This window comes from Pholis gunnellus (genome assembly GCF_910591455.1).
Source record: "Pholis gunnellus genome assembly, chromosome: 17".
NCBI classification, from domain to species: Eukaryota; Metazoa; Chordata; class Actinopteri; order Perciformes; family Pholidae; genus Pholis; species Pholis gunnellus.
In genome coordinates this window covers 10,385,898-10,399,804 of record NC_136544.1, presented here as the reverse complement: position 1 = coordinate 10,399,804, position 13,907 = coordinate 10,385,898, and the positions used below count along the sequence as shown (strand labels likewise).

Sequence of the window (13,907 nt, the reverse complement as noted above, 5' to 3'; positions counted from 1 at the left end):
GAACAATTCAACTGTAGAGTATCAGCTCCTCTGTTGATTAAGTGAAGAAGAACTTCATTTTTATTATGTATTCTGATGTAGTACAGATTAAGTATCAGCTGTTTTGTTACACCAATACCTGCCAGTATCAAGGTGAAAAGTATGTTATGAATGTCGCATAACTGTAATCTGTCAATACATGCATGATATCCAACCTGTTTGCACTTCAACCACTGAGGCCATATCCGTTCTTTTCCCTAAAACGACACAATCTAGCGACACAGTGGCACCTTCTCACTGTATGTAGTGTGATAGCGTAGGTGGGGGCTTACAGTGACGGCAAGATACACTTCCTCTTCCCATGGTGGTGAAACGATTGGCCAACCTCCACTCTGCCGGAGGAAGATCATTTCGCGAGCACAAACGGCAGCAAGCTCAGAGCTGCATGTCAATCATTTGTGTGTCAGTGTGTGTAGAGATTGCAGTGCAACTCTTCAACTGAGCTGTTCTTTACTGTGCATTGCAGTTTGACCTTAAGGGCAGATGATGTGTGAGTGGTGTTGGTAGGGTCCAGCTCCTGTGGTGATAGTGTAGAAATGGAAGAAGATCAAGTGCCAGACAAGGATTTCTCTCAAGTCACCGGTGAGTACGAAGAATGGGAATTTTTGGCCTTTCACTTCATCCACAGGATACGTTACTCATCATGCTATATGTACTTTAACACTTTTTGTAGTTTCTTCACTTGTTAGGATTGTTTTTAAATGGATGAAATGTGCTGACATTGCCGTATTACCATTATAACGTGTGTGTATGCACAATGTGACTGGATATGCCTTTTGTTAATGCTGTGTAGCATCCTCCTGGTCAAAGGAGTATTGGTGAACTTCCTGAACTCTCTCACTGTTTTGACACATTTCTTGTTCTGTCTTTTTTGTCTGACTTCTGTTTTTGTATTTAACAAGATAAGGCCGTCTTTAATCTTTGCAAAAAAAGCCCAAATAGAATATCAACTTAAGATCATCAGTGAGACTGATTCACGGTTGGTGAAACTTCACCTCTAAGTAGAAGGTTTTGCATTATGCTCGTAAGTTCTTAGAAACATTAGGGAACTTTTCACCGTACAACTTAAATGCATGAATGTAAAGAATATATTGCAGCAAACCAAAACCTTCAAGAGTTTGTCTCTGAATATGAAGAATTTGACTCTGTGTTCTGGTTTTACTTAAAACGTGCTGCTAAATTGTCAATCTAATACTGAAACATTGCTGGAGTGAAAAAACAAGGCCTCTATGTTCATGATGGGACGTGACACAAATGGCAAGCAGGATGTGGTTACCAAAATGGAGACGTGTGTGAGAGAGCAAGGCTGCTTTTTCTCATTTGTTTCATTTGAAAAGTCAGTTACATAGTGGGAGTCCAAAAGGTTGAGGCTTCATTATCAAAACGCACCACGTTGTTCCGCATTATATTTTAGTTCACATTCAGTCTAAGCTCTGTTTTTCTCAGAAATGTAAAGGAAATGCTGTTTGATATAACATCAGGAGAGGAACTAAGGCTGATTCCCTTGCTTATTCATTATTTCTTTACACAATCTTAATGCATGTTTTCTTATGTTTTTCTCTCAAAGTATATTGTTATGTTGTCCTTTAGACGTTTAGCTGATGCCTTATGTTGAGCAGCTCTGAAGTAGTGCAGAAGTAAAGTAATGTATACCACAATAACCACATCACCAAAAATGTCAAGGGACCACCAGAAAGGAGGTCAGAGCTACGTGGCTTATTCGTCATTGCAACCTACGTGCATCTGTTTGTTTTGTGTCGTTGTAAAAGAAAGAAAACATCATTTTGGGATCTGCAGTCTGTTCGCATATGCAGAACTTTTTTTTGTTTCTTTAGACAAGCTTCTAAAGGCTCTTGTTTGGCCTTAAAATTAGCACACTTCCGTTTAAAGAGAATATTTGCGGTGTGTTAGAGATAGTGTCAGCACATCTGTGTAGCCTGTGTCTGATGGTGAGGACCACATTTCAGGATCTCAAATCCTCAATGGTGTTACGTATGACATAAACCATGCTGTTACTTCATGTATCTAAGCTTTTCCAATTTCTCATTTCAGATGTGAAGAAGGTGCATCATAAATCTGAAACCAAGCGATACAGTGAGATCTTCAGAGACTTTGATAATCTTGATTTATCTTCGTAAGTATTATACATTTACAAATGAAACGGAGCCTCCAAGTGTTCGTCTTGTCTTAATGCAGCTTGTTCAGTTTGATCCTAATACTGTGACGGAAAGAAACGCAGCAGTTAGTGAGACATCATTCAGCCGTACAGGATGGAACTGTTCAGTTCAACTTGTCAATTCAAAGCCACAATTATTATTTCATGCGCTGTCAACAAGTTTTTTATCATGTCATGTTTATCTTAATCCAGTTTTGTGACAACCACTGAAACCGCTGGAAACGCTTCCTTTTGTAGCACATCCGCCCAAACCCCCTCACCATTGCTGTGAAGTGGCACTGACTACTAAAGTAGAAGTGCAGTAACGTAAATTGGTAAAAGTGTATTAATAAATGTACCTTAAATTGTACATAAGGCAATTGTATTTCTCCTAAATCTGTCTGGCAGATAGCGGCAGGAAGTGTTTGCATGTAGGATGTTCCTCAACAAACCCTGAGCCGTTTTAGGTATTGATATTTATGTATGTTTCTGTCCTAACACATTATTTTTATATTCAGTGTAGGGGAGGACCTGCTGGCAGACATTGACTCACAGTCCATCACAGAGTCCATCTTTACAGGAAGCGAAGATCTCACAGAGCAACAGGAAGTGTCTGTAAGGAATCAATACTCAAAATGAATACAAGAAATACTTATGTCTGTTGCTTGTATTGTTGAAATGACTGATCTCACTGATCCCACAAACAGTCTTTGTGAAACTACTTTTTGTCAACAGATTCGTCCTGAGGCCAATGACGTGGATGGAAACCAACCAGGTATGATTTGTGTGACAGGGAGAGAGAAGTGTCGATACAAACGGTAAAGCTCTGTTCACTTGGAATCACGATCTACACAGAAAGTTACCACCAGTCTGTGAATTAGAGAGTTATTGTTGTGGTTAAGGTCACTGGTTTGATTACCATCTTATCTTAACATCAGACCATGAGCGATGACGTCGATTGTCACATTAAATAGAATATTTTCATCAATCTTTACTGTTTTTTTTAAAATTAGCCGTGAGTTGTAATTGCCCTTCTGTAACAAGATTAGGATAAAGAGACGGGATTAAAGCGGGAGACATCTGCTCTCAGACACAAGCAGAAGACAGAAGGGGTCCACCTAAAGAAGGAGGGTGTGTGAAAGAGGCCACAGCACAAAATAAGATATTAGGAATTACAGAGACAGATGGTGTTTAAAGCACAGTGGACATAAAAAAGTAGAAATCTTTTCCCATAAATGTCTCTTTAAGATCTTCTTTCGGCTTCAAGTCCAAACCTGTCTGACCCTGTTGAACGTACTCCGCTAAATATAATTCTTGCTATCAATCTGCAAAAATACCAGGTAATTTGTGTATGGGTACATTTCATATGATTAAATCAAACGATAATCATTTCTCACTGGGCACATTACTGGAACATGCTCTTTTGGCAACCTGGTTTCATGTGTTTCCATTGGTTGGGATTTGACCCCCCCCCCCCTGCTCGGTCACACACCAGGAGGTAAACGTCACTCGATGCTCCTCTAAAGCCTGTCACTCTGAAATCTGGACCTGACGGGGATAATCCCCAATCCAAATGCAGGAGGCCATAGCCATGGAGCAGCACAGAATCTGATTTCTCTGAGTCGTCAGAGCTCTTCCTGAAACAAAACACAGAGAGGAAAGGCTAAGAGAGGTCAACCTCGACACACAATCTGCCTGCAAAACCATCCTTCTTCTGGAATTGCCGGTTCTTTCGTGTAGATTTTGCTTGAAGATAGGGAAGAAAAGATCACCCTGCTTGGATTTTCATTCCGCTCTAACTGGATTCGGCATCCGTGCAAAAGGGCAGACCAGAATAAAATGTGCATGTCCGAGTGAGGAACTTGAGAGAGAAGTTGTTGCATTCTTTCTGGCGATGCGTGCTTGCTCGGTGAAAAACACAGCTGAACACCTGGAACTGCAATGTGGTACGTGAGAAGACAAAGTCAAGATGTGTTCTAATGGCGTTTGACTATCTGTTTACAAATGTTGTGAAGTGGAACACGGAGAGAAAGAGGAAAGGAGAAAGTCGTGTGGGGCGAGAGACCACGTGACTGTCGTCTGCCCTGTGCTGCTGTGCGTCAGGGAGGAAGAACCACAGAGGTTGTCATATCAACGCCCTGCCTGCCTGACCACAGTAGAGCTTTGACACGACAGTGTCTGACACCGCCGACTGGCACTGAGGGGCGTTGGTGACTCTGCTCGCAACCGCTCGGCTTGTCTCTTTGTAGCTGAAAGAAGTGAACAGGTGTGAGAGGGAGGGGCCAGGCAGAGAGAGGAAGAGCGGGAGAGGAGGGAAGTTATTTTGCTAAAGCTGTTTGTCTTGGGTTCATAGAAAGCCTTCCACTCTCAGGTCACATCCCATGTGTGTCTACTGTAAGCTTTTGCCAACAAGCACCAGTATACATCCATGGTGCTTTCATGCAGGAGATACGCTTCATGTGCGGAAACCTACTGGAAACCACAGGACCTGTGTTCTGAAGATGCAGCTATGACCTGGCATATGTAGTCATTGTTTCCTGTTTTGGGTTTGTGTGTACTTTTTTTGAAAGTGACGTTCTTTTAATTGTCTGAGAAAGTCTCGGAGCCTGGGGGGCTTCCACGCTAGAGTAGGCAGGTGTTTCTTTGAGGCCTGAGGCTGTTTGAGTCCTCCAGGAGTGACGAGCTTGCGGCATGTAAGCCGCTGGACCCTGTGTGATCCCTGGGACCAGCTCCATGTGTGCGGAGCCCGAAGTGACGCTGATGCACTCCCTCTCAGCCCAGGAAGCAGACCTGGCCCTTTGTCGGTGTGATGACGGAGTGGAGACGGCGCTGCAGTACACCAAGATGTGGTGCCGCTACGCCAAAGACCTCCTGGCCTGGATGGAGAAGAGAATCAGCTTGGGTGAGTGCAAATGCTGCTGAAAAAAAAGGAAACGGTAGCGTGACATGCAAATTATTGTCGTAACATATCTGTGGCGTCTCTATCAAGGCATCTGTGCATCATGTGAATGCATTTGAATATGAACTGCACACAAAAACAAATTTGATGCAGTGCTAATCAAATGCAAATACGCTGCCTGTACAACAGAGAATCCAGTGCATGAAAATGCTCTTATCCACTATGCTGTCACTTTATCATTTTGCGACTTTTTTCACAGGATTTCTTATAGAGTAAGAGCTGTTGTGTACTGATTCAATTTGGAGCCATAGTTAGCGACAGAAACATGGCCTCAAGACACCCACTTATTCCTAGAAAAGTCCGATTTATATATCGGCATTAAGACAGTAGTCAGCAGGCCTCAGGAAAGCAAAGCCTTGTCCATCAATGAGGAACCAATGCTTTATGCTTGTGAGCGCGTTGATTTGTGTGGTAAAACACCATGTTGTAACCTGCAATAACATGGTCTGTCTGTATTATTTCACTCTGTGAGGGCGTCTCCGGCTGGTGCAGTAAACTCGCTGAACTACACACTATATACAGAGAGAGAGAGAGAGAGAGAGGATTAGAGGGCAGATTAGCAGGTCAGAGCGGGGTAATAAAGGCAACGGGGTGCATTGGGAGTCCATAGACACTGATTATCAGCCTGCGCAGGTGCCCAGTGTCCAGACTGAGTCTATTGGCATCAAACAAAACATGAGAGTCCTGCTCAGCTGTGTGAGCACCTTGTTAGGCAATAGCAACAGATGAGTAATCCTGGGTGGAGCTCAGCCCAAACTACTGTGGATTACACATATTAGAGCAACACTGTGACATCCCTAACAGCAACAGTACGGTGTCCATTTTAGGAAAAGAGCAATCAGATCAAGGACCGTCATCGGCTAGAATCAGGTTATGACCCGTAAGGTTTCAGAGCCCTCTGGTTATCTACAGACCAGTTCACAGATCCAAAATGTAAACATTGAAAACAAATGGATATGTGTACATTTCTTGTTGTAGTTCTTGCTTGTATCAAAAGAGACCAAAGCTGTTTTTAAGCAAATCAGTTCCACTGATGAGGAGAAAATGGACGACCAGCTCAGGAGGGTGGATGAGCTGTTCGCTAGGGCTATCTGAAGGGACACAGAGGCTCGGTTATATCACTGAGCTGGTCCCAAATGGAGCTTCAAGCATCATATCGAGGCGACACGCTAATAGCTGTCATCAATCATCCCTTTTCAGTCCACTGTCCAATTCTACTTGTCTTGTCTTGGTGTACTGTATCTTGTGAGTGATGTAAGCTGATAAGAAACTTGCTTTTTTCTTGACAGAACAAGAATTTGCAAAAAATGTAATCAAGACAGCTGAAGGAGCAAAAGTCAATGTGGGGCAGCAGGTACAGCTGTGTTTACTGAATGTGTGCCGAAAGAAAATGCTTTCGTGATGATCACAATGTGTCATAGAGTTGTGTTTGTAACATTTGACCTCTCTTCGCTATAGTTACTATAGGAAAGCTGTTTAAAGTTGTCCTTGCCTTTGTAGGAAATGATGCCCCTGCAGTACATCTACACAATGGCGCTAGAGCAAGACATCAAGAACAGTGTGTCTTCTAGAAAGACGTCAGAACTGCTACAAAACCGCTGTCACCAAGTATGCAAGTCCACACACACGTACAAAAAGTTTGAGTTTTAGTAAATTCTTCTCTGTCTTTTGGAGGCGGGTATGTAGCCATGACTTTGTGTTTAATTCAGTATCTCTGTCCCAAAGGCCCTGGCTGCCAAGAAGAATGAGATCGACAAGTGGCGCAGAGAGTTTAAGGAGCAGTGGGCAAGACAACAAAGGAGGATGGTAAGTGAATTAGGAATCTTGTTTGTGTCTGAAGTTGTGCTCGGTTTATTACACTGTCAAAACTAATTTACTCAAATGTAAGACACTCCAACAGCCTGGATGCCCGAACAAGCATCTAAAGAAAACATAGTTCCCTCTGTGAGAAGCGTATCAGTCTGTTATGACCTTGTTGATTTCTGCTTAACAGATATTAGACTGCACATGGCTCACACAATAAGAACAAGTTCATCTGAGTTGTTCTTTTTTTTTTCCCCCTCTCTGTGTGTGTGTCCCCCTCGCGTGTTTTCAGAACGAAGTCGTGGCGGCTTTTAAAAAGGCTCGTCAGCTGTACTTCCAGCGCTGTGATGAGCTAGAAAAGGCCAAAGCTGGCTCTGCTAAAGCTGTAGACGACACAGCTGGAATCAAGACACTGGATAAGAGGCGGAAGTCCAAGGATGACGCCCAGACTAAGGTGAATGTCTCCTTAATGCACTTCATTAATATAATAAGCAGACATGTAGTTTGAGTACATTTTACCACAGAAATAATACTGGATATTATAATGTCCAGTATCCTCAGAGTGTGTTTATGACGTTTAGCAATACAAGTGACGAAACATGACGTAGATTTGTGGTAATTTAGCAAATCTCAGGTCTTCTCTCTGTCTCCTCCAGGTGTTGGAGGCAGAGCTTCTGTACAGGCAGTGTGTGACTGACGCCAAGATCCACCAGGATGAGTTAGTAAAGGTCAAAGAGAGAATTGTTTCCCACATTCGCAAGCTCATCTGTCAGGGAGACACTGTGCTCAAAGAGGTTGGTATGAAATCGAGGAAACTAAGCATCTGTCTTCCTGTCAGCTTGTTTCTAGATTGGATATTCACTGCAGCAGTTTCAAAGCATAAATGGTTAAACGGGGCTATGGTACAAACATAGAACATGTAGTAGTAATGTCATGCATTTATTTTAGTCACAAAGTAAACATTAACCTTTGTTGTATAAAATGACACATATTTGCATATTTGTTATTAGCTGAAAGTAAACCACGTCTCCACCTCCACTCCTGCACCAATAAGTGCATTAATTAGTTTGAATAAATCTACGCAAGCAGTGCTTTATTGTTTGTCACTTTGCCTCTGTAATAGAATAAAACAAAGGGATTACTCTTGTAGAATTCCTACACATCAGTCACGTATTACTACTATTAAAAACAGCCTTTTTTTCTTTTGTGTTGAGGTTAACACAATGAGATCGATACGCAAAGCAGTACTCTGACATTATTTATTATGCTCGTGCAGCTATTTGTTGATAAATGAGCTTTTCTCCTCTCTGCATCAGGCCACAGTCAACATGTTTTACTACCAGCGGCAGCAGACCGAGCCCGTCCCCCTCGGCTATCACAACCTGGAGTTGACATGCAGGTCCCTGGAGCCTGGCGAGCCCTACCTGCTCTACATCCTCAGCAAGCGTCGCCCCGAACAACCTCCCCAAGTCTTCACCTTCCAGGAATATTTTCCTCCGTCCAAAGGGTATGTCAAACCAACCTATGACTGCCCCTGCTGTTGCTTTGGCTGTATGTAGCGTTTTTAATAAAATCATAATGTGTTTAAGGCCTGAAATTAAAGGTAATTATTCATGAAAATTTTTTCGAAAGAAAAACTCTGGACACTGTCCATGTCTCTGTGTGTGCAACTCTTAATTAAATAGTTAATCAAAAAAATAGCTTCATATCCACTGAGTGTACAATTTGTATGCACTTCTACTTACACTTCATTCATTCAAATGATTGTCACAATCCTTTTCATTTGCAAGGAACAAGCGAAAAACCAGCTACCCTCTCAGCTCTCTGCAGGACTCTTCACCTATGACAGACGACAGCCCTTCCAGACGATTCAGCGATGGCAGTAAGGACTCCCCGTGATCAAGCCATGATTACACAAACGATGCGCTTCAATTACATTTTTGTTTTCTTATGTGTTTTGGTGCACTTAAGGAAGACTAGGTTACAGTGACAGTGAGAGTTTTGGAGGCAGTTTGGAATCTCTGTCCAGCCCTGGTAAGCACAACCCTGCATGTGTTTCTGTAACTTTACTTTCACAAAACATTTCAATGATAAACATGTTTGCTTTCCCCTCTGCTGTGTCTCTGCTCTCCGGGAATGCATAATTGAAGCTCACACTAATAGGAGGCTGCCTAAAACCACATCCACTTTGACAGTGTCATCGGACGACATGGACGAACGGGATGTGGCGTCAGAATCAGGTTTGTTATTCCCTTTTTATACCCCTATAACCCCAGATCCATGCCACGGGAATTCATCTACATCAGTCTATCCTCTCCCTCTCCCTACAGAATACATTGATGGTCAGCCGGTCAAAGTGCGCATGCCTTCACGAGCTGCGCTGACACACCGACTCAGGAAGATGAAGAGCAAGATGGTCAAATGCAAGCAGTGTGAAAACTACATTGTTGTCAACGGGGTCGAATGTGAGGAGGTATGAAAGAGGAGATATTTACCGTAACGGCATTTTTAGCAGAACGTGAATGGTTCTGTGCAAGATTGTTGATGTCCTCTGTCCTGTTCCTGTCCCACCTTCAGTGTGGGCTGGCTTTGCACAGGAAGTGCATGGAGGTGTGTCAGCTAGAGTGCGAGAACAGGAAGGGGACTGTGTTTGGAGTGGACCTGTCTCTGTTGACTGGTGACAGGCCAGGCGATGTGCCCTTTGTGGTGCAGCTCTGCACGTCTGAGATCGAGAGCCGAGCTCTTTCGATCCAGGTATTATTCACCATCACAATGCCAGCACTGTAGAACAAAAGACAAGTGTGAGTTGCGGTTTGCTAACAGTTTTCTGCTTTTGTGTTTCTCTGAGGGGGTGTATCGTGTGAGTGGGTCCAAGCCCCGCATCCAGAAGCTCTGTCAGGCCTTTGAGATGCAAAAGGAGCAGGTGGACCTGTCTGACCATTCCCCGCATGACATCACCTCGATCCTCAAGCACTTCTTCAAGGAGGTACAGGAGCCATTGCCCGCTGAGTGAATGAGGCTGATTATAAGAGATGTTAGTGTCATAGCTTTCCTCCGATCTCAGTGAGTAACCTTTCTATTCCTCACTCTCTTCCAGCTCCCAGAGCCATTACTAACCTTTGACCTGTACAATCATTTCATCACGGTGGGAAAGACCATTCAGCACCTGAATGAAAGGGAGCCGACACCAGACACTAACGACACAATGGACATCATTCTCAGCCTGCAAAAGCTACTACAGAAACTCCCTCCATATTGCTTCTTCACCCTGCAGCACATGATGTCTCACCTGCAAATGTGAGCATGCAGCAGGGTTACAGACCCTCCCAGGAGATTAATCGAGAATTGACATTTTGCTTGAATGTGTCTGTTCTCTGTCTTCACAGAGTTTCAGAGAACGACAACAAGATGTCCCCGAGCAATTTGGGTATTGTGTTTGGGCCAACACTATTGCGCCCTCTTGTGTCCACGGACATGTCAATGATTGCCCTGCTGGAAACCAGTTACCAGGCTGTACTCGTTGAGTTCCTCATCACACACCATGACAAGATTTTTGGCCTTCATCGGAGACCCAGTACGCCTCCTCCCCCAGCCCCCACTGCACCTCTCCCAGACACCCCTCCCAGAGCTTCCTGTGCCCTTGATGGGGAAGTTTACACCAGCTCGGAACATGAAACCTCCTCCAGAGAGCGGCCACACTCACTAGAAGTGAGTACTGCGGTGACAAAGCATTCAGCTCAGACACAGACTTGGTGTTTGCTGCTGTGTTCGAGTGTGCAGGATGTTTACTGGTCTCATAAATGCAAAATCTTTTAATAGTAACATTTGACTGCTACTGCAGTTTATAAAGGATCAGAAGCAGTTGCTTGGCAAACACATAGGTTAGAGTGAGTTTGTGCCTGAGCTTCTTTTCCTGATTAATTTACTTGTTGTTTTAAGAGCCTTAGCACCTGGCACCTTATTCTGTCAGGATTAACACGCTGCTGCTGCTGCTGCTGCTGGTACTGCATTCCTCCTGCTCTCTGGTCTCTTGCATCAAGCTATACTATGTGGACATTTCACTGCTATTGCTTATAAACAGGAAATAGTTTACCCCCTTGTGGACATTTACAGTGGCTGTACCAGATGGATTAGAGACACAAACATAAAATGATCCTACAGGTGGGTTAAAAAGGTGGAAAATACTGGGGGCTACTTAATCTCTGGGCCATGTTTAAAATGATTCCTAATATCAAAGGGGCTGAATGATCCAGTAACAATAATGGCCTTTCCCAGTAAGACTCACTATCACGTGCTGTAATGCTGCAGTATTTCAGGTTTAGACGTGGTCTGTAAACACTTGCAGAAATCCACCACTCAACTTGTGTCATTCCAACAGAGTCGAACAATCAAGAGAGAGTCAAGCGAGGGTTATATATCTGACAAGTCTTCATCCAATGAGGCGGTGGACCAGCTCAGCCCTGAAGCCAATGAGAGAGCAGGTAGGCGGGACGTAGTAATAGAGCAGCTATGCCTGATAACAACAGGTGAACAAGATAATGATAGAATTGAATTCATAGTGTTGATGTCTTATGTAGTTTGTAGACGTTGGGCTTTTTAGTTGTTGGCATAATGAGTCAGAGATCATCATGTCATCTTGTATGTTTGCTGCTTGAGGACATGTTTTAATTAATCCTTCTGGAGATCTTGTTGTTTACTTCATTTCTCACACACAGGTGGTTTGTTCTAGCTTACGGTTACTCAGTATCTTCATAAGCACCAGATAAAGTGGGTGCAGAGTGCCTCAAGAGTCCATTTTCTTTTATTTGTTTCCTCAAGTTATTTATAGAAGCAAGACTTCCTTCTCATTTTTTTCACTGACGTAGTCATCTGTAAAACTGGGGGAGTCAGATTGCCTCGCTGATTCTGAGGTTGTATCACTTCTTTCACTTGCTTTGCTCTTACTGTAGCTCTTAGCTGCTTTCTTCTCTGTGGCTGCAAAACCAAGCAGCTTCAAAGCTTCAATTCACAACCGAACACTTGAATATATCAACCTCTAATGCAGAATAGTAGAATTTATCCTCTGAGTTCAGGTGAACTTTCCCCTGAAGTTTTCCGTCAAGGTATTGCTAGATATTGCCAAGTTAAGGTTTTGTGTTTGAACCGCCTGAAAACAATATGCTGGGAAAGCCAAGTTTCTCTGAATCAATACGCTGTGTTTGTATAACTTTTATAAATCACATGCTTGCTCTCCCTCTTCTGCCTCAGTCCTGGCTATGAGAGGGGCCTCGAGCGATCCTCAGGGTGAGCCGACGGGAGAACCAGACACCGGTTTGGGGACCCAGCCACACTATCGCTTCACCAGACAGCCTGTGAAGTATTACCGGCATCATAACCAAGGAATCCGACTCCCCAACCCAGGTTGTGCAGCCAGACAGCCTGCAGCCCCAGCAAGAGGATGTACAGGGAGTGCAGACAGCAGCCGCAGCTCTTCTCCAGAGCCAGGGACACAGAGACTTTCCCAAAACTTGGGCGTCCACTTTGAGAACACCCTCCAGCCCCACCAGGCCACCGTTGCCGCAGAGAATACAGTGGACGTCCCACCGAGTCCCCGCGAGGTTGTCCAGTACATGCTGGGACTGGACTCAATATTTACATCAGCTGTAACTACGACATCATCCAGTACAACACAGGGGTCTTCTCGGGAGGTGGCATCTGGGAATCAAGCTGCTCAGAACATAAATATGTCCAACAACAGACAGAGTGCGGGACAGAGACAGGCTCTGTGTCAGTCACCAAAGACAGTTCCTGTTGAGCGAAACCTCACCTCTCCAGCACAGAAGATCCTGTCTGGCCTGAGGCTGAGACGCTGCCACTCAGGGAAGGACGAGCAGCTGTTTGTCTGAGGAAAGAGAGAAAGCTCCAGACAGTTCACTGAAATACATTCACACACGCTGGAAGATAATGTATATGTAATACACATTATATGTATATAATGTAAAATAATGTATACCTCCTCTATTGTATGTAACGACTATCGAGATTCATGCTGTTTTTTTTATTCTTGAAATGCTCCCATATTTTACACACAAGTATCTATACACAAAAATGTAACTGTCTTCAAAAAATGACTGATGAAAGTTCAGTTACCTTAAAATTAAATGCTTCAAACTCTCATTGGAGTCACTATTTAAGGAAACACAGTTGAAAAGTTCTGACTTGATGCTTACTTGGATGCCACAGCCTTATGAATCCTCTTTTTGATTTTGATCTGTTGACCATCCAGCTGTCTAATATCCAAACCAGACGAGAGAGGATCACGTAGTAAATATTTCTACTGCATTTGAATGTGACAACCAGCTGGTTTGAGGTGGCAGGTTAAGCGATGCAAACTAGCACATAAGTATCAAGCCTCCGTTTTTGTCCTGAACAAACTATAATGAAATGCAGCTAAATACAAATGCCATCAAGTGTTTTACTTTTAAGATAATATTATTGATGTATGATTGATAAGATCGATGTATTTTTTGTGCTTTTTGAATGTTTTATAGGCTCCAGATGGAAAAAAAGATATGCCTTCGTTGGAGTCAGTGCAGACATCCCAACACTGATATATTAGTTTCATGCACCTTTTCTGTTTTGACACAGGGGGGCGGTGTTCTCCCAGTGTAGGTGGAAAACATGCCAGACACAATAGAGGAAGGGCAATAAACCGCTTATTTCTAATTGCCTGTTTTGAGATGTCACTTTTCCTTCTTCAACATCAGCCTTTTTCCATCCATAGGCCTGTTTCAGCTTAGAGTGTAATGGCATATAAAGTGAGGCAACATTTTCTGATGTCTAGATGATTGCCTGTTACTGTTCAAATCTTCATCTGTCTTTGTCTTATACTTCACCAGAATCAAGCATTTTAAGCATATAACGAAACACTTGCGCGACAATAGATTCCCGTTTCCCATGTGGAGAGAGAGA

General features: G+C 43.4%; 2 protein-coding genes across 2 annotated transcripts; both read left to right on the top strand.

Annotated features, from left to right (window-relative positions):
* The first annotated feature begins 541 nt into the window (after window positions 1–541).
* Window positions 542–3,063, top strand: LOC306709316 (uncharacterized protein). The gene is made up of 4 exons (XM_079177396.1): window positions 542–621; window positions 2,092–2,173; window positions 2,713–2,809; window positions 2,930–3,063. The coding sequence occupies exons 1-4, from the start codon at window positions 576–578 to the stop codon at window positions 3,014–3,016; spliced, it is 312 nt and encodes a 103-aa protein (XP_079033522.1). The 5' UTR covers window positions 542–575; the 3' UTR covers window positions 3,017–3,063.
* gmip (GEM interacting protein) lies at window positions 2,956–13,645 on the top strand. Its single transcript, XM_079177395.1, has 18 exons — window positions 2,956–2,969; window positions 4,971–5,096; window positions 6,443–6,507; window positions 6,654–6,761; window positions 6,879–6,959; window positions 7,249–7,410; window positions 7,613–7,750; window positions 8,273–8,463; window positions 8,747–8,838; window positions 8,928–8,990; window positions 9,107–9,196; window positions 9,287–9,429; window positions 9,534–9,710; window positions 9,805–9,942; window positions 10,054–10,253; window positions 10,343–10,664; window positions 11,335–11,437; window positions 12,204–13,645. Exons 2-18 carry the CDS (start codon window positions 5,039–5,041, stop codon window positions 12,839–12,841), a joined length of 2,769 nt encoding a protein of 922 aa, XP_079033521.1. The 5' UTR covers window positions 2,956–2,969; window positions 4,971–5,038; the 3' UTR covers window positions 12,842–13,645.
* Window positions 13,646–13,907: the final 262 nt, after the last annotated feature.

Excerpts from the sequence above, each read along its gene's own strand:
- LOC306709316 (XM_079177396.1), top strand. The coding sequence starts at position 576 with ATGGAAGAAGATCAAGTGCCAGACAAGGATTTCTCTCAAGTCACCG. Across the intron at positions 2,174-2,712 it reads GATAATCTTGATTTATCTTC|TGTAGGGGAGGACCTGCTGG; the intron begins GTAAGTATTATA and ends TTTTATATTCAG. Across the intron at positions 2,810-2,929 it reads CAGAGCAACAGGAAGTGTCT|ATTCGTCCTGAGGCCAATGA; the intron begins GTAAGGAATCAA and ends TTTTGTCAACAG.
- gmip (XM_079177395.1), top strand. The coding sequence starts at position 5,039 with ATGTGGTGCCGCTACGCCAAAGACCTCCTGGCCTGGATGGAGAAGAGA. Across the intron at positions 5,097-6,442 it reads GGAGAAGAGAATCAGCTTGG|AACAAGAATTTGCAAAAAAT; the intron begins GTGAGTGCAAAT and ends TTTTCTTGACAG. Across the intron at positions 8,839-8,927 it reads CAGACGATTCAGCGATGGCA|GAAGACTAGGTTACAGTGAC; the intron begins GTAAGGACTCCC and ends GGTGCACTTAAG.